Genomic DNA, 19,805 nt, shown 5'->3' with positions numbered 1-19,805 from the left:
AGTTATGGCCATTTTCTCAATTTATTAGGGAAAAACAAATTTTAATTTTTCAAAAATATTTATTTTCTTTGCACTCTGTATATTTTTCAAAAAACCCTGAAATAGGTGTCTAATGAATTCAAATGAAGAACCCGTATACAAATTTTCAGGTCTTTAGGTGCCCTGGTTTTTGAGTTATGGCCATTTTCTCAATTTATTATGAAAAAAAATATTAATTTTTCAAAAATATTTTTTTTCTCTGCACTTTGTATATTTTTCAAAAAACCCTGAAATAGGTGTCTAATGAATTTAAATGAAGAACTCGTATACAAATTTTCAGCTCTTTAGGTGCCCTGGTTTTTGAGTTATGGCCATTTTCTCAATTTATTAGGGAAAAACAAATTTTAATTTTTCAAAAATATTTATTTTCTTTGCACTCTGTATATTTTTCAAAAAACCCTGAAATAGGTGTCTAATGAATTCAAATGAAGAACCCGTATACAAATTTTCAGGTCTTTAGGTGCCCTGGTTTTTGAGTTATGACCATTTTCTCAATTTATTATGAAAAAAAATATTAATTTTTCAAAAATATTTTTTTTCTTTGCACTCTGTATATTTTTCAAAAAACCCTGAAATAGGTGTCAAATGAATTTAATTGAAGAACCCGTATACAAATTTTCAGGTCTTTAGGTGCCCTGGTTTTTGAGTTATGACCATTTTCTCAATTTATTAGGAAAAAAAATATAAATTTTTCAAAAATATTTTTTTTCTCTGCACTCTGTATATTTTTCAAAAAACCCTGAAATAGGTGTCAAATGAATTTAATTGAAGAACCCGTATACAAATTTTCAGGTCTTTAGGTGCCCTGGTTTTTGAGTTATGACCATTTTCTCAATTTATTAGGAAAAAAAAAAAAAATTTTTCAAAAATATTTTTTTTATTTGCACTCTGTACATTTTTCAAAAAACCCTGAAATAGGTGTCCAATGAATTTAATTGAAGAACCCGTATACAAATTTTCAGGTCTTTAGGTGCCCTGGTTTTTGAGTTATGGCCATTTTCTCAATTTATTAGGAAAAAAAATATTAATTTTTCAAAAATATTTTTTTTCTCTGCACTCTGTATATTTTTCAAAAAACCCTGAAATAGGTGTCAAATGAATTTAATTGAAGAACCCGTATACAAATTTTCAGGTCTTTAGGTGCCCTGGTTTTTGAGTTATGACCATTTTCTCAATTTATTAGGAAAAAAAATATTAATTTTTCAAAAATATTTTTTTTATTTGCACTCTGTACATTTTTCAAAAAACCCTGAAATAGGTGTCCAATGAATTTAATTGAAGAACCCGTATACAAATTTTCAGGTCTTTAGGTGCCCTGGTTTTTGAGTTATGGCCATTTTCTCAATTTATTAGGAAAAAAAATATTAATTTTTCAAAAATATTTTTTTTCTCTGCACTCTGTATATTTTTCAAAAAACCCTGAAATAGGTGTCAAATGAATTTAATTGAAGAACCCGTATACAAATTTTCAGGTCTTTAGGTGCCCTGGTTTTTGAGTTATGACCATTTTCTCAATTTATTAGGAAAAAAAATATTAATTTTTCAAAAATATTTTTTTTATTTGCACTCTGTACATTTTTCAAAAAACCCTGAAATAGGTGTCAAATGAATTTAATTGAAGAACCCGTATACAAATTTTCAGGTCTTTAGGTGCCCTGGTTTTTGAGTTATGGCCATTTTCTCAATTTATTAGGGAAAAACAAATTTTAATTTTTCAAAAATATTTATTTTCTTTGCACTTTGTATATTTTTCAAAAAACCCTGAAATAGGTGTCTAATGAATTCAAATGAAGAACCCGTATACAAATTTTCAGGTCTTTAGGTGCCCTGGTTTTTGAGTTATGGCCATTTTCTCAATTTATTATGAAAAAAAATATTAATTTTTCAAAAATATTTTTTTTATTTGCACTCTGTACATTTTTCAAAAAACCCTGAAATAGGTGTCAAATGAATTTAAATGGAGAACCCGTATACAAATTTTCAGGTGTTTAGGTGCCCTGGTTTTTGAGTTATGGCCATTTTCTCAATTTATTATGAAAAAAAATATAAATTTTTCAAAAATATTTTTTTTCTCTGCACTCTGTATATTTTTCAAAAAACCCTGAAATAGGTGTCAAATGAATTTAATTGAAGAACCCGTATACAAATTTTCAGGTCTTTAGGTGCCCTGGTTTTTGAGTTATGACCATTTTCTCAATTTATTAGGAAAAAAAATATAAATTTTTCAAAAATATTTTTTTTCTCTGCACTCTGTATATTTTTCAAAAAACCCTGAAATAGGTGTCAAATGAATTTAATTGAAGAACCCGTATACAAATTTTCAGGTCTTTAGGTGCCCTGGTTTTTGAGTTATGGCCATTTTCTCAATTTATTAGGAAAAAAAATATTAATTTTTCAAAAATATTTTTTTTCTCTGCACTCTGTATATTTTTCAAAAAACCCTGAAATAGGTGTCAAATGAATTTAATTGAAGAACCCGTATACAAATTTTCAGGTCTTTAGGTGCCCTGGTTTTTGAGTTATGACCATTTTCTCAATTTATTAGGAAAAAAAATATTAATTTTTCAAAAATATTTTTTTTATTTGCACTCTGTACATTTTTCAAAAAACCCTGAAATAGGTGTCAAATGAATTTAATTGAAGAACCCGTATACAAATTTTCAGGTCTTTAGGTGCCCTGGTTTTTGAGTTATGGCCATTTTCTCAATTTATTAGGGAAAAACAAATTTTAATTTTTCAAAAATATTTATTTTCTTTGCACTTTGTATATTTTTCAAAAAACCCTGAAATAGGTGTCTAATGAATTCAAATGAAGAACCCGTATACAAATTTTCAGGTCTTTAGGTGCCCTGGTTTTTGAGTTATGGCCATTTTCTCAATTTATTATGAAAAAAAATATTAATTTTTCAAAAATATTTTTTTTCTTTGCACTCTGTATATTTTTCAAAAAACCCTGAAATAGGTGTCAAATGAATTTAATTGAAGAACCCGTATACAAATTTTCAGGTCTTTAGGTGCCCTGGTTTTTGAGTTATGACCATTTTCTCAATTTATTAGGAAAAAAAATATAAATTTTTCAAAAATATTTTTTTTCTCTGCACTCTGTATATTTTTCAAAAAACCCTGAAATAGGTGTCAAATGAATTTAATTGAAGAACCCGTATACAAATTTTCAGGTCTTTAGGTGCCCTGGTTTTTGAGTTATGACCATTTTCTCAATTTATTAGGAAAAAAAATATTAATTTTTCAAAAATATTTTTTTTCTCTGCACTTTGTATATTTTTCAAAAAACCCTGAAATAGGTGTCTAATGAATTTAAATGAAGAACTCGTATACAAATTTTCAGCTCTTTAGGTGCCCTGGTTTTTGAGTTATGGCCATTTTCTCAATTTATTAGGGAAAAACAAATTTTAATTTTTCAAAAATATTTATTTTCTTTGCACTCTGTATATTTTTCAAAAAACCCTGAAATAGGTGTCTAATGAATTCAAATGAAGAACCCGTATACAAATTTTCAGGTCTTTAGGTGCCCTGGTTTTTGAGTTATGGCCATTTTCTCAATTTATTATGAAAAAAAATATTAATTTTTCAAAAATATTTTTTTTCTCTGCACTTTGTATATTTTTCAAAAAACCCTGAAATAGGTGTCTAATGAATTTAAATGAAGAACTCGTATACAAATTTTCAGCTCTTTAGGTGCCCTGGTTTTTGAGTTATGGCCATTTTCTCAATTTATTAGGGAAAAACAAATTTTAATTTTTCAAAAATATTTATTTTCTTTGCACTCTGTATATTTTTCAAAAAACCCTGAAATAGGTGTCTAATGAATTCAAATGAAGAACCCGTATACAAATTTTCAGGTCTTTAGGTGCCCTGGTTTTTGAGTTATGACCATTTTCTCAATTTATTATGAAAAAAAATATTAATTTTTCAAAAATATTTTTTTTCTTTGCACTCTGTATATTTTTCAAAAAACCCTGAAATAGGTGTCAAATGAATTTAATTGAAGAACCCGTATACAAATTTTCAGGTCTTTAGGTGCCCTGGTTTTTGAGTTATGACCATTTTCTCAATTTATTAGGAAAAAAAATATAAATTTTTCAAAAATATTTTTTTTCCCTGCACTCTGTATATTTTTCAAAAAACCCTGAAATAGGTGTCAAATGAATTTAATTGAAGAACCCGTATACAAATTTTCAGGTCTTTAGGTGCCCTGGTTTTTGAGTTATGACCATTTTCTCAATTTATTAGGAAAAAAAAAAAAAATTTTTCAAAAATATTTTTTTTATTTGCACTCTGTACATTTTTCAAAAAACCCTGAAATAGGTGTCCAATGAATTTAATTGAAGAACCCGTATACAAATTTTCAGGTCTTTAGGTGCCCTGGTTTTTGAGTTATGGCCATTTTCTCAATTTATTAGGAAAAAAAATATTAATTTTTCAAAAATATTTTTTTTCTCTGCACTCTGTATATTTTTCAAAAAACCCTGAAATAGGTGTCAAATGAATTTAATTGAAGAACCCGTATACAAATTTTCAGGTCTTTAGGTGCCCTGGTTTTTGAGTTATGACCATTTTCTCAATTTATTAGGAAAAAAAATATTAATTTTTCAAAAATATTTTTTTTATTTGCACTCTGTACATTTTTCAAAAAACCCTGAAATAGGTGTCCAATGAATTTAATTGAAGAACCCGTATACAAATTTTCAGGTCTTTAGGTGCCCTGGTTTTTGAGTTATGGCCATTTTCTCAATTTATTAGGAAAAAAAATATTAATTTTTCAAAAATATTTTTTTTCTCTGCACTCTGTATATTTTTCAAAAAACCCTGAAATAGGTGTCAAATGAATTTAATTGAAGAACCCGTATACAAATTTTCAGGTCTTTAGGTGCCCTGGTTTTTGAGTTATGACCATTTTCTCAATTTATTAGGAAAAAAAATATTAATTTTTCAAAAATATTTTTTTTATTTGCACTCTGTACATTTTTCAAAAAACCCTGAAATAGGTGTCAAATGAATTTAATTGAAGAACCCGTATACAAATTTTCAGGTCTTTAGGTGCCCTGGTTTTTGAGTTATGGCCATTTTCTCAATTTATTAGGGAAAAACAAATTTTAATTTTTCAAAAATATTTATTTTCTTTGCACTCTGTATATTTTTCAAAAAACTCTGAAATAGGTGTCTAATGAATTCAAATGAAGAACCCGTATACAAATTTTCAGGTCTTTAGGTGCCCTGGTTTTTGAGTTATGACCATTTTCTCAATTTATTAGGAAAAAAAATATTAATTTTTCAAAAATATTTTTTTTATTTGCACTCTGTACATTTTTCAAAAAACCCTGAAATAGGTGTCAAATGAATTTAAATGGAGAACCCGTATACAAATTTTCAGGTCTTTAGGTGCCCTGGTTTTTGAGTTATGGCCATTTTCTCAATTTATTATGAAAAAAAATATTAATTTTTCAAAAATATTTTTTTTCTTTGCACTCTGTATATTTTTCAAAAAACCCTGAAATAGGTGTCAAATGAATTTAATTGAAGAACCCGTATACAAATTTTCAGGTCTTTAGGTGCCCTGGTTTTTGAGTTATGGCCATTTTCTCAATTTATTATAAAAAAAAAATATTATTTTTTCAAAAATATTTTTTTTCTCTGCACTCTGTACATTTTTCAAAAAACCCTGAAACAGGTGTCTAATGAATTTAAATGAAGAATTCGTACACAAATTTTCAGGTCTTTAGGTGCCCTGGTTTTTGAGTTATGACCATTTTCTCAATTTATTATGAAAAAAAATATTAATTTTTCAAAAATATTTTTTTTCTTTGCACTCTGTATATTTTTCAAAAAACCCTGAAATAGGTGTCAAATGAATTTAATTGAAGAACCCGTATACAAATTTTCAGGTCTTTAGGTGCCCTGGTTTTTGAGTTATGACCATTTTCTCAATTTATTAGGAAAAAAAATATTAATTTTTCAAAAATATTTTTTTTATTTGCACTCTGTATATTTTTCAAAAAACCCTGAAATAGGTGTCTAATGAATTTAAATGGAGAATTCGTATACAAATTTTCAGGTCTTTAGGTGCCCTGGTTTTTGAGTTATGGCCATTTTCTCAATTTATTATAAAAAAAAAATATTATTTTTTCAAAAATATTTTTTTTCTCTGCACTCTGTACATTTTTCAAAAAACCCTGAAACAGGTGTCTAATGAATTTAAATGAAGAATTCGTACACAAATTTTCAGGTCTTTAGGTGCCCTGGTTTTTGAGTTATGGCCATTTTCTCAATTTATTATAAAAAAAAAATATTATTTTTTCAAAAATATTTTTTTTCTCTGCACTCTGTACATTTTTCAAAAAACCCTGAAACAGGTGTCTAATGAATTTAAATGAAGAATTCGTACACAAATTTTCAGGTCTTTAGGTGCCCTGGTTTTTGAGTTATGGCCATTTTCTCAATTTATTAGAAAAAAAATATTAATTTTTCAAAAATATTTTTTTTCTCTGCACTCTGTACATTTTTCAAAAAACCCTAAAATAGGTGTCAAATCAATTCAAATGAAGAACCCGTATACAAATTTTCAGGTCTTTAGGTGCCCTGATTTTTGAGTTATGGCCATTTTCTCAATTTATTATGAAAAAAAATATTATTTTTTCGAAAATATTTTTTTTCTCTGCACTCTATACATTTTTCAAAAAACCCTGAAATAGGTGTCTAATGAATTCAAATGAAGAACCCGTATACAAATTTTCAGGTCTTTAGGTGCCCTGGTTTTTGAGTTATGGCCATTTTCTCAATTTATTATGAAAAAAAATATTATTTTTTCAAAAATATTTTTTTTCTCTGCACTCTATACATTTTTCAAAAAACCCTGAAATAGGTGTCTAATGAATTCAAATGAAGAACCCGTATACAAATTTTCAGGTCTTTAGGTGCCCTGGTTTTTGAGTTATGGCCATTTTCTCAATTTATTAGGAAAAAAAATATTATTTTTTCAAAAATATTTTTTTTTTCTGCACTCTGTACATTTTTCAAAAAACCCTGAAATAGGTGTCTAATGAATTTAAATGAAGAACTCGTATACAAATTTTCAGGTCTTTAGGTGCCCTGGTTTTTGAGTTATGGCCATTTTCTCAATTTATTAGGAAAAAAAATATTATTTTTTCAAAAATATTTTTTTTATTTGCACTCTGTACATTTTTCAAAAAACCCTGAAATAGGTGTCCAATGAATTTAATTGAAGAACCCGTATACAAATTTTCAGGTCTTTAGGTGCCCTGGTTTTTGAGTTATGGCCATTTTCTCAATTTATTAGGAAAAAAAATATTAATTTTTCAAAAATATTTTTTTTCTCTGCACTCTGTATATTTTTCAAAAAACCCTGAAATAGGTGTCAAATGAATTTAATTGAAGAACCCGTATACAAATTTTCAGGTCTTTAGGTGCCCTGGTTTTTGAGTTATGACCATTTTCTCAATTTATTAGGAAAAAAAATATTAATTTTTCAAAAATATTTTTTTTATTTGCACTCTGTACATTTTTCAAAAAACCCTGAAATAGGTGTCAAATGAATTTAAATGGAGAACCCGTATACAAATTTTCAGGTGTTTAGGTGCCCTGGTTTTTGAGTTATGGCCATTTTCTCAATTTATTATGAAAAAAAATATTAATTTTTCAAAAATATTTTTTTTATTTGCACTCTGTACATTTTTCAAAAAACCCTGAAATAGGTGTCCAATGAATTTAATTGAAGAACCCGTATACAAATTTTCAGGTCTTTAGGTGCCCTGGTTTTTGAGTTATGGCCATTTTCTCAATTTATTAGGAAAAAAAATATTAATTTTTCAAAAATATTTTTTTTATTTGCACTCTGTACATTTTTCAAAAAACCCTGAAATAGGTGTCAAATGAATTTAAATGGAGAACCCGTATACAAATTTTCAGGTCTTTAGGTGCCCTGGTTTTTGAGTTATGACCATTTTCTCAATTTATTAGGAAAAAAAATATTAATTTTTCAAAAATATTTTTTTTATTTGCACTCTGTACATTTTTCAAAAAACCCTGAAATAGGTGTCAAATGAATTTAAATGGAGAACCCGTATACAAATTTTCAGGTGTTTAGGTGCCCTGGTTTTTGAGTTATGGCCATTTTCTCAATTTATTATGAAAAAAAATATTAATTTTTCAAAAATATTTTTTTTATTTGCACTCTGTACATTTTTCAAAAAACCCTGAAATAGGTGTCAAATGAATTTAAATGGAGAACCCGTATACAAATTTTCAGGTCTTTAGGTGCCCTGGTTTTTGAGTTATGGCCATTTTCTCAATTTATTATGAAAAAAAATATTAATTTTTCAAAAATATTTTTTTTCTTTGCACTCTGTATATTTTTCAAAAAACCCTGAAATAGGTGTCAAATGAATTTAATTGAAGAACCCGTATACAAATTTTCAGGTCTTTAGGTGCCCTGGTTTTTGAGTTATGACCATTTTCTCAATTTATTATGAAAAAAAATATTAATTTTTCAAAAATATTTTTTTTCTTTGCACTCTGTATATTTTTCAAAAAACCCTGAAATAGGTGTCAAATGAATTTAATTGAAGAACCCGTATACAAATTTTCAGGTCTTTAGGTGCCCTGGTTTTTGAGTTATGACCATTTTCTCAATTTATTAGGAAAAAAAATATTAATTTTTCAAAAATATTTTTTTTATTTGCACTCTGTACATTTTTCAAAAAACCCTGAAATAGGTGTCAAATGAATTTAAATGGAGAACCCGTATACAAATTTTCAGGTGTTTAGGTGCCCTGGTTTTTGAGTTATGGCCATTTTCTCAATTTATTATGAAAAAAAATATTAATTTTTCAAAAATATTTTTTTTATTTGCACTCTGTACATTTTTCAAAAAACCCTGAAATAGGTGTCAAATGAATTTAAATGGAGAACCCGTATACAAATTTTCAGGTCTTTAGGTGCCCTGGTTTTTGAGTTATGGCCATTTTCTCAATTTATTATGAAAAAAAATATTAATTTTTCAAAAATATTTTTTTTCTTTGCACTCTGTATATTTTTCAAAAAACCCTGAAATAGGTGTCAAATGAATTTAATTGAAGAACCCGTATACAAATTTTCAGGTCTTTAGGTGCCCTGGTTTTTGAGTTATGACCATTTTCTCAATTTATTATGAAAAAAAATATTAATTTTTCAAAAATATTTTTTTTCTTTGCACTCTGTATATTTTTCAAAAAACCCTGAAATAGGTGTCAAATGAATTTAATTGAAGAACCCGTATACAAATTTTCAGGTCTTTAGGTGCCCTGGTTTTTGAGTTATGACCATTTTCTCAATTTATTATGAAAAAAAATATTAATTTTTCAAAAATATTTTTTTTCTTTGCACTCTGTATATTTTTCAAAAAACCCTGAAATAGGTGTCAAATGAATTTAATTGAAGAACCCGTATACAAATTTTCAGGTCTTTAGGTGCCCTGGTTTTTGAGTTATGGCCATTTTCTCAATTTATTATGAAAAAAAATATTAATTTTTCAAAAATATTTTTTTTATTTGCACTCTGTATATTTTTCAAAAAACCCTGAAATAGGTGTCTAATGAATTTAAATGGAGAATTCGTATACAAATTTTCAGGTCTTTAGGTGCCCTGGTTTTTGAGTTATGGCCATTTTCTCAATTTATTATAAAAAAAAAATATTATTTTTTCAAAAATATTTTTTTTCTCTGCACTCTGTACATTTTTCAAAAAACCCTGAAACAGGTGTCTAATGAATTTAAATGAAGAATTCGTACACAAATTTTCAGGTCTTTAGGTGCCCTGGTTTTTGAGTTATGGCCATTTTCTCAATTTATTAGAAAAAAAATATTAATTTTTCAAAAATATTTTTTTTCTCTGCACTCTGTACATTTTTCAAAAAACCCTAAAATAGGTGTCAAATCAATTCAAATGAAGAACCCGTATACAAATTTTCAGGTCTTTAGGTGCCCTGATTTTTGAGTTATGGCCATTTTCTCAATTTATTATGAAAAAAAATATTATTTTTTCGAAAATATTTTTTTTCTCTGCACTCTATACATTTTTCAAAAAACCCTGAAATAGGTGTCTAATGAATTCAAATGAAGAACCCGTATACAAATTTTCAGGTCTTTAGGTGCCCTGGTTTTTGAGTTATGGCCATTTTCTCAATTTATTATGAAAAAAAATATTATTTTTTCAAAAATATTTTTTTTCTCTGCACTCTATACATTTTTCAAAAAACCCTGAAATAGGTGTCTAATGAATTCAAATGAAGAACCCGTATACAAATTTTCAGGTCTTTAGGTGCCCTGGTTTTTGAGTTATGGCCATTTTCTCAATTTATTAGGAAAAAAAATATTATTTTTTCAAAAATATTTTTTTTTTCTGCACTCTGTACATTTTTCAAAAAACCCTGAAATAGGTGTCTAATGAATTTAAATGAAGAATTCGTACACAAATTTTCAGGTCTTTAGGTGCCCTGGTTTTTGAGTTATGGCCATTTTCTCAATTTATTAGAAAAAAAATATTAACTTTTGAAAAATATTTTTTTTTCTCTACACCCTGTACATTTTTCAAAAAACCCTAAAATAGGTGTCTAATGAATTTAAATGAAGAACCCGTATACAAATTTTCAGGTCTTTAGGTGCCCTGGTTTTTGAGTTATGGCCATTTTCTCAATTTATTAGGAAAAAAAATATTAATTTTTCAAAAATATTTTTTTTCTCTGCACTTTGTATATTTTTCAAAAAACCCTGAAATAGGTGTCTAATGAATTCAAATGAAGAACCCGTATACAAATTTTCAGGTCTTTAGGTGCCCTGATTTTTGAGTTATGGCCATTTTTTCAATTTATTAGGAAAAAAAATATTAATTTTTCAAAAATATTTTTTTTCTTTACACTCTGTACATTTTTCAAAAAACCCTGAAATAGGTGTCTAATGAATTTAAATGAGGAACCCGTATACAAATTTTCAGGTCATTAGGTCACTAGTTTTTCAGTTATGGCCATTTTCTCCCCAATGAACAAAAACGAAAATTACACCAGAAACAACCAAAAAATTACGTAAAACCCTTTACCACCAACGCCTGGCTGTCATTTCACTTTTATGATTCGGTTTCCTTCTGCCCGATACGCTTTCGCTGTTCGACTGCGGCAAATCCAACTACAAAAAGTGAACGTTCAGTATTTTCTGATTAATTTTTCAAAAAAAAAAGAAAATCACCGGTGAGTATGAGACATCGATTAAGTGGTGTCACGGTCGAGGGGTTGCACATCTAACTGCAAAACAATTTGTCACGCCAAAATATCCCGCTGAATGTTATTCGGGTGCAGTTACGTCTCGTTACTTTGAAGATGAACAATACTGTCATCGTCGCGATAAAGTACCACCCAGTTTATTATAACGGAGAATTTGATGATTTTTTCACTCAAGATGTTGTACAGTGTCGCCCTTCTGGGGGTAGTTTTGATGAGGGTGGTTTATGCTGAATATCAGGAGGTTGAAGCAGTACAGGTAAGCCTTATATTTCTATTATATTATAACAAAGTGTCTAAATGAGTAACGCTTTCGGTTATAGAGGAAATAGATGTGAATTTCCTTATTTTCAATGGGACGCCCTACATATTATTGCATATTCGGATTCTACGTGAAATTCCAAGAAATTTGTTAGAGAGTCACATGGCCTACGTCAGTTTTTTTTTCTGTACATTCTAATTATATTTCAGCGTTTTTTTTGGCATTCTCAAATTATAATTTACAGTAATATAACGACAAATAATAGCACACACACGTCATGATCATCTAAGAAACAAACAACAATAACAATCGAGGCGCGTGTTGACCTAAAACCAGAAGGCGGAACCGCTTTTTTCTTTTAAAGGAAAAGTTCTCGAAACGACGGATATATCGGGTGGTGCGTCGCCGAGCGGAACATAGGAAAACCCACATGTAAATTTTAAGGGGGTCAATTATTGGCTTCCTTATACGTTTTACAGAAAAAATGTAAGATAACTTTTTGAAGAGACCAATCTGGCAAACCCTCGTGCAAAACATTTTAATAAGCGAATCTTGAATTATTCAATTAAATGTAACCGGGCACCGTTTTTCGTACTCACTTCGCGCTTGGTAGACATGATCCAGTTCCAGATCGCAAAACAATACTGTTGTGGGTTTCAAATTTTAGAGCTACAGTTTGCACTGGATTTTGGATTATGAGCATTTTGTCAATTTTTTTTTGAAAAAATAATTTTTTTTTTCAAAATTTTTTTTTCTTAACATCTTGTTTAAATTTTGAAAAATGCTGAAATAGGTGTCCACTAAAATTATCCAGAGAACTCGTGTACAAATTTTCAACAATTTATTTGCACTGGATTTTGAATTATGAGCATTTTGTCAATTTTTTTTTGAAAAAATAATTATTTTTTTCAAAATTTTTTTTTCTTAACATCTTGTTTAAATTTTGAAAAATGCTGAAATAGGTGTCCACTAAAATTATCCAGAGAACTCGTGTACAAATTTTCAACAATTTATTTGCACTGGATTTTGAATTATGAGCATTTTGTCAATTTTTTTTTGAAAAAATAATTATTTTTTTCAAAATTTTTTTTTCTTAACATCTTGTTTAAATTTTGAAAAATGCTGAAATAGGTGTCCACTGAAATTATCCAGAGAACTCGTGTACAAATTTTCAACATTTTATTTGCACTGGATTTTGAATTATGAGCATTTTGTCAATTTTTTTTTGAAAAAATAATTATTTTTTTCAAAATTTTTTTTTCTTAACATCTTGTTTAAATTTTGAAAAATGCTGAAATAGGTGTCCACTAAAATTATCCAGAGAACTCGTGTACAAATTTTCAACAATTTATTTGCACTGGATTTTGAATTATGAGCATTTTGTCAATTTTTTTTTGAAAAAATAATTATTTTTTTCAAAATTTTTTTTTCTTAACATCTTGTTTAAATTTTGAAAAATGCTGAAATAGGTGTCCACTGAAATTATCCAGAGAACTCGTGTACAAATTTTCAACATTTTATTTGCACTGGATTTTGAATTATGAGCATTTTGTCAATTTTTTTTTGAAAAAATAATTATTTTTTTCAAAATTTTTTTTTCTTAACATCTTGTTTAAATTTTGAAAAATGCTGAAATAGGTGTCCACTAAAATTATCCAGAGAACTCGTGTACAAATTTTCAACATTTTATTTGCACTGGATTTTGAATTATGAGCATTTTGTCAATTTTTTTTTGAAAAAATAATTATTTTTTTCAAAATTTTTTTTTCTTAACATCTTGTTTAAATTTTGAAAAATGCTGAAATAGGTGTCCACTGAAATTATCCAGAGAACTCGTGTACAAATTTTCAACATTTTATTTGCACTGGATTTTGAATTATGAGCATTTTGTCAATTTTTTTTTGAAAAAATAATTATTTTTTTCAAAAATTTTTTTTCTTAATATCTTGTTTAAATTTTGAAAAATGCTGAAATAGGTGTCCACTGAAATTATCCAGAGAACTCGTGTACAAATTTTCAACATTTTATTTGCACTGGATTTTGAATTATAAGCATTTTCAGCCTTAAAAAGAAAATCAACTGGTAGACCCAGAAGTGTCCGGACACCTGAAAACATTGCAGCTGTAAGGGAGAGCGCCCACCAAAGTGGCGTCACATGTGACATAGCACGGGTATGGCACTGGCGTGGCAGGTAGCGCACACTAAAGTAGCATTACATTAAAAAGGTTAGTTAAATTCAAAATGTCGTCCTCTGAGGATGAAGTTATGCTAACGCTTTTAAACGTGAACAATATGAACAAAACTCGTCCGCAACGTCAGTTTTGTGTACACCCTTATTGGAAAGAGATGCGAGGACATAGTGGATTTAATGTATTTAAAGAATTAAATATGTATCCGACGAAATTCCAATCCTTCTACAGAATGAGAAACTTTTGAGCTATTACTGACAAAAATTAGTCCAATAATTTTTCGGACTTGTGTTGTCATAGATGCCTGGAAATTTCTCAATTAATGAAACAAAACGAATATTAAATTATGGACTGTCTTCCATATTTAAATTTGGCAACAAACACACATACAAAGCACGTGGCAAAAAGTAGAACAAGCTCTATTTTTAACGACGTGGCGTAGCAAGCTGCATGATGCCACTGCCACTGTCATTTTGGGTGTGCTCTGAATCATTCGTTGTCATTGGTTTCATTTAAAGTAACATGCTAGACGCGCGCTACTTGTCACTTGTCACGCCACTTTGAGGGGCGCTCTCCCTAAGAGAAGCAGTTGAACGATCTCCTAGAAGTTCAACTGTTAAACAGGCCTCTGCTTTGCGTTTGTCAGATCATTCTGTGAAAAGAATTTTGCACACCGATCTGAAGTTCCACCCATATACAAAATGATGATCGTGCAAGAACTTAGTGAACGGGACTGGGAAAATCGCCGAGAATATTCCAATGATATTCTTCAAAACGTCCCACAAAATGCGCTTTTAATAACGAGTGACGAGGCTCATTTCCAACTAGGGTCGAGCAAAATTTCACTACCTGTGAATCATTCACTGTGAATAAAAAATCACATTCACGACTTAATGACAACTTGCAAATAAACTGTGAAATGTCAAAATGTGAATGAGAACGGCGTTCACATAAAGACCAACGAATGCGCGTTGAAATTAACCGAAAGAAGTAATTCATTCATCAGCGATTGGCCGTCGTTAAACAGACTATCTCACTCCCATCGTCTATCTGTCTCTCTCGTTTGTGGGGAAAAACGAGAGAAGAATTATTTTTTATAAATTACATTTATTGTACATGTATTATATTTTATATTGTCATGCTTATTTAGTTTTTTTTACTGGATTTTTATTATGATAGAATATCTTTATCTATTTCTGAGGAAGGTCGAATATTAAAGATGTTTGTTTTTATCATTATTTTAAATTTTTAAAGATAATTATTTCTTATTACGACATCGTAATATTAGCTTTAAAAATGTCTATGAAAATATAGATTTTTCCAAATGTGACAACAATGAATCATTGTTGTCATTGTCAATGATATTGTCTCCAATTTTTATTTACTTTTAATATTTGTACCCTTAATATTTGTATTTGGGTAGGAACTATCCTTAACCCAATAAACACAGAATAGTAATACTTTTCTTATTATTATGCGAATTCACTGCCATGATATTAAACTACACGATAAGCAAACTCGCCAACCGGCGCTCAATCGTGAATTCACGTTCACAGGTTATATTCACAGTGAATAGAAAATCGCGTTAACAGTTATACCTGTGAATTCAAATTCACGACTTAGCTCAAGCCTAGTGTGAACAAGCAGAATTTTCGCTACTGGGCACCGGAAAATCCGCGGCAGCTCCATGAAAGGCCACTTCACAGCCAACGCGTTACCGTTTGGTGTGCTGTTGGTTCTTTTGGTGTTTGGGCTCCCTATTTTTTTGAAGAAGGAGGAGTAACGGTTACCGTAACTGCTGATCGATATGTCGACATGCTACGTAATTTTTTGGAACCAAAACTTCGGGAACGTGAACATCCGGATGTGTGGTTTCAACAGGATGGGGCTACAGCTCATACGGCAAGAAGGACAATGCTGCCCTCCTTAGTTAAAACGTCCTAACTACAAAATTCTCTTTTTTTGGCTTATTACATTTTATTGACCTATCAAATGGTATCTGTCTCCTTGGCTAAATTAGAAAGTCCTAACTACATTTTTTATGCCTTAAATTCACCTAAATATATTGTTCGATGTGCAGAAAAGACGATAATCTAAAATAGCTTTCCGTTTGTAGAGTATTCATTGATGAGACGAGAGACACACCTTGTGCATTCAGAAGTATAATATAAGGTTAGCCTGTCAATGGCTACTCTTACCCTAGATTTTTGATTCTTAAGTCTTTTTTTTATATTTACACAGATAAAAAGGATCTCTTAACATAAAGTAAAACGAGTTTAAACCAAGGCCGCCATGTCTTTGGATATAGCCAAATGAATATTACCTTAGGAAAAACTTACCACATCCTTAGCTCTAGTCTACTACTATTTTGAATTGTTAAGTAAATATGTCCTAATTGTAAGAACAGTAAATTATTTAGTTATTTGGTCTAAGAGAAGAAAAAATAATAATTTTCTCTCCCCAAGGTCATTATGTTTTTGGTACAAGAATTTTAATCTTAACTTCAAAACGTGTGATCTTCTCATATGTACATAAATGTACTTGTCTGAAAGACATTTCTTTAACGGAAATAAATGAATGGCTTAAAATCTAAAAAATTAATGGATGCAAGATCATTAAGTTCTTACGTCAAATATTAAATATCTTGTATTAAGAAATTATTTACTTGACCCAAAAATTATTATTTCGGTTTCGGAAGATAACTTTTCGAAATTTCGTAATATAACTCACAAAAAAATATAAAATTAAGTTAAGCCTGTCAGAAAACACTATAATATTAATTCAGTATATTATTTTTTTATTAAAATGTATCTTATGTTTTCATTTTTCATAAACTGTTTTTGATTTCACTTTTTATATTTTATTCACTTAAATAAATTTTCGCATTCAATATTAAATATCGAAGCAAAATTTATAACGCTTTTTACGACGTTTTTTCGAGGATATAAAAAAGAAAAGAAGATAAAATATTAATAACACTTTTTTATTTTATATTATGGAAAAGTCATAAGTTTCACAAAATACATACTAATATTATATCGTTAATATTTAACGTCAACGCAAAATTAAACTCTCTATTATGCTATGAGCATCAAAAAAAAATTAAAAGACTAACCACCTATGCATAACTTAATAGAATATCCTGAAAAAATTAACATGATGAATGACAATGAAACATTGAATTTATTCCTTACTATTACGATCACACTGTATATTATACATATATTTTTCGATATAAGAGAAAAAAAATTAAACGTATATTTTTATAAAAAAGGATTACTTTTCACACTAGTTACATAAATGTTTGCGCCAAGGATATTTATTTTGTCCTAAAATGGTACGATTCTTAGCTCGAAATAATTATCTTATTTAAAGTACATAACCTTTCCTTCAAGATTTTAATTTTAAAGTAAGAAAATTCTCTTTTGCTAAGATTATATTTTCTTCTTTTAGGAAAATTTATAGAGGTTTTCACGGAGCAGTCCTGAACTTGTCCGGGATTCTTTTCCCGAGTCTTTTCCTGTATTTTTATTGGTTTTAATATGTCCGCATTTTATCATCGGCCAATCGAAACTTAGGAAAACAATCCCGGACTAGTTCAGGACTGCCCTGTGAAAATAGCTATATAGCTATATTAGCCTCTAAAGAATATTTTAACGCAGACGTCCACCATTTTGTTTAAGATACAATAATAATCTACACAAAAGCTTTTAAAAATCAATGCATGCTTATTTAGTTATTTATAAACTAATCTAGGTATACCTATAAGAAAGTAAAAGATGCATTATAGCCCTACTGAGTATTTTAAACCTACATACGCATATATAGATACCGGTATAATTTAAAACAAAAAATAAAAACCACATATATTTATAATATAAATATACCTTCAAACACAGGCCACAAGTGTTCCAAAGCATTCCGCTTTAAAAAAGAGAAAACTTCACTTACTTCAACTTCAAAATTCATGTTATCCATGTTGAAAAACCCAAATTCACACACAAAAATGCGATTATACGTCGTGTCGTGTCGACAATGCCGCGTCTAACTTGCTAATGACCGGAACGAACAAAGGACAAAGTCCCGACAAAGGGAAAACACCGGGGTTGTACCTACGCGACCCAACGCAAAGCACCTGTGACGTTAAAGCAAGAACGTACTCTTTAAACAAGTATCGATAAATTCACAATTTTATTCTTAAAGACAGTTGTCTAATAGCAAGGATTTAATTCGCTAAGATAATTAGAAAATAATGCGAAAAACGTGGATTCTCTTTTGACAAGATCGTGAGTTTGAACTAAATGTATATCCTTAATTAAAGATAATTAACAGCCAAGATAATATATTTTCTTGTAATAAGAAGTCATTTTTATCTGTGTAGGGATTTCAGGTGTCTCTGGAAGACAAGAATCTATAAGTTGTTCAAAACAGGAGGCATAATGTCAAATTCTTTGGAACGCAATAACTCAAATTCGAAACCTTCAAACCACTTGAAATTTCCAGGACTAAAAGTTCAATAGAGGCTTGAGAACTGTACGGTTTTTGGAAAAAATCGGTATACAGGAAGGGTTGTTTAGAGCCAACAAAAGTCAGGAGAAAAATTCTTATGTTACGATCTAGCTTGACGACTGTGCAGCTCAAAACAAAAATTAGGCTTTATTTTCTTCTTGTTTACGTTGTAAACTCTATCGAAACTGAACTGCAGAATTTGGAAATAAAATACTTTTATCTGGCCACACTTTTATGTCCGCGGACTCGTTCCATCACCAAGTAGAACAATTATTGAAAAGGTACGGTAAGGTGATCGATTTTAATGATTTTAAATCGTCTGTAGAAATGGCAAACTCATCTAAGGTCCATGTAAAAGAGATGAACATACAAAACAACTTTTTTGAATGGAAAGATTGTTCATCCAAGTTTAAGCTTCAAAAAAATGTTCTCAAACCTTACTTGTAGAATATGGTACACTTGCACTTTAAAAGGGGATAAAATGTGTTGTACTACAAAAATGCCTTTTCGGAAGAACCAAAACCATCTTGCCGAACACAATGTCGAGGTGTAAAATTAACAAGAAAACAAAATTTGATTTCTAAGCTACGTCATATTATTCCGGCTAACCGAATGATATTCTTGAGGAATTAGCCGTTTCCCAAAATAATGATACTGACAATAAAGAAAATGTAGATTTCCAGTAAGAGTAAAGCACTTTTTCCATTCATAATTTACTTTCATGCTGTTTTTAATGTTCTAATGTTTTATTAGTTATATTAGTTTAGTTATATTAGTTTAATGTAAAAAGCAACTTTCTAAGCATATAAAAAGAAGCAGGGAATTGCTTTAAAACATGAGGACTGCGAGTTAGAATATTTTAACTAAGAACGGCAGAATGGACCTGTTAAGGGAAATGTTTCCAGGACGCGTAATCTCATTACGTGGAAACGTTGGGTGGCCTGCGCGTTCACCCGATCTTGCCCCGTGCGACTTTTTCCTTTGGGGCTACCTGAAAGAGAAGGTTTTTCAACATCATCCCCGAACCATTGACGAGTTGAAAGCAGCAATACGCCAAGAAATTACAGGAATATCGCCTCAAATTACTGCTCGAGTAATGGAAACTCTCAGAAATCAACTTCGAATGTGTGTGTCGAAAGAAATGGTCGCCACTTGGACTCTGTAATTTTCAAAACTTAATAAAAACAAAATGGCTGTGCGCTATAGCTTCTTTTTATTAAAGAAAACTCCGGCAAGAATTGTTTTAAAAAATACTGGATATATTAAAAAACACAACTAACTACTTGATTACAAATAAAATGGAAAAGTTAAAAATAAAGTAAAAGGTTTTAAACGGTAAAACGATGACGATGAAATGAGTGCGCTACTCTCGATAATCTTAATACGAATTAGAATAATTTTCACACACGAGCCAATTTGGTTGTTCGAAAAAAGGCTGATACCACAAAAAAATGCTGATCTGGCTGCGGAAAGTCTGAAGGTTTTTACGAGTTATAAAACTACAAATAAGCCGCTGGCGCCA

At 29.4% G+C, this 19,805-nt stretch overlaps 1 protein-coding gene and 1 long non-coding RNA gene across 10 annotated transcripts in view; both read left to right on the top strand.

The window, feature by feature from the left end:
• Nucleotides 1-509: 509 nt before the first annotated feature.
• Nucleotides 510-11,031, top strand: LOC126742693 (uncharacterized). Of its 8 annotated transcripts, none has more exons than XR_007662694.1 (6): nt 858-1,009; nt 1,862-2,031; nt 2,884-3,223; nt 5,270-5,387; nt 7,260-7,769; nt 7,940-11,031. It is a non-coding gene; the product is annotated as an uncharacterized LOC126742693 (long non-coding RNA). The 8 variants fall into 8 exon arrangements; XR_007662700.1 differs by lacking the exon at nt 858-1,009 and adding an exon at nt 1,036-1,349 and having other exon boundaries at nt 8,110-11,031; XR_007662693.1 differs by lacking the exon at nt 858-1,009 and adding an exon at nt 1,036-1,349.
• Nucleotides 11,032-11,079: 48 nt separating this feature from the next.
• Nucleotides 11,080-19,805, top strand: part of LOC126742681 (angiotensin-converting enzyme-like) — a 24,939-nt gene continuing 16,213 nt past the window's right edge. Inside the window, exon 1 of one of the 2 annotated variants that reach the window (XM_050449439.1) lies at nt 11,080-11,582. In XM_050449439.1, the coding sequence (XP_050305396.1) occupies nt 11,484-11,582 (99 nt within the window). In that variant the 5' untranslated portion in view covers nt 11,080-11,483. The remainder of the gene's footprint in view (nt 11,583-19,805) is intronic. The other variant, XM_050449440.1, reaches the window with a different exon arrangement.

Source organism: Anthonomus grandis, chromosome 12 (genome assembly GCF_022605725.1).
Source record: "Anthonomus grandis grandis chromosome 12, icAntGran1.3, whole genome shotgun sequence".
NCBI classification, from domain to species: Eukaryota; Metazoa; Arthropoda; class Insecta; order Coleoptera; family Curculionidae; genus Anthonomus; species Anthonomus grandis.
Note: the sequence above shows the minus strand (reverse complement) of the source record. Positions and strands in the feature narration are given on the sequence as shown.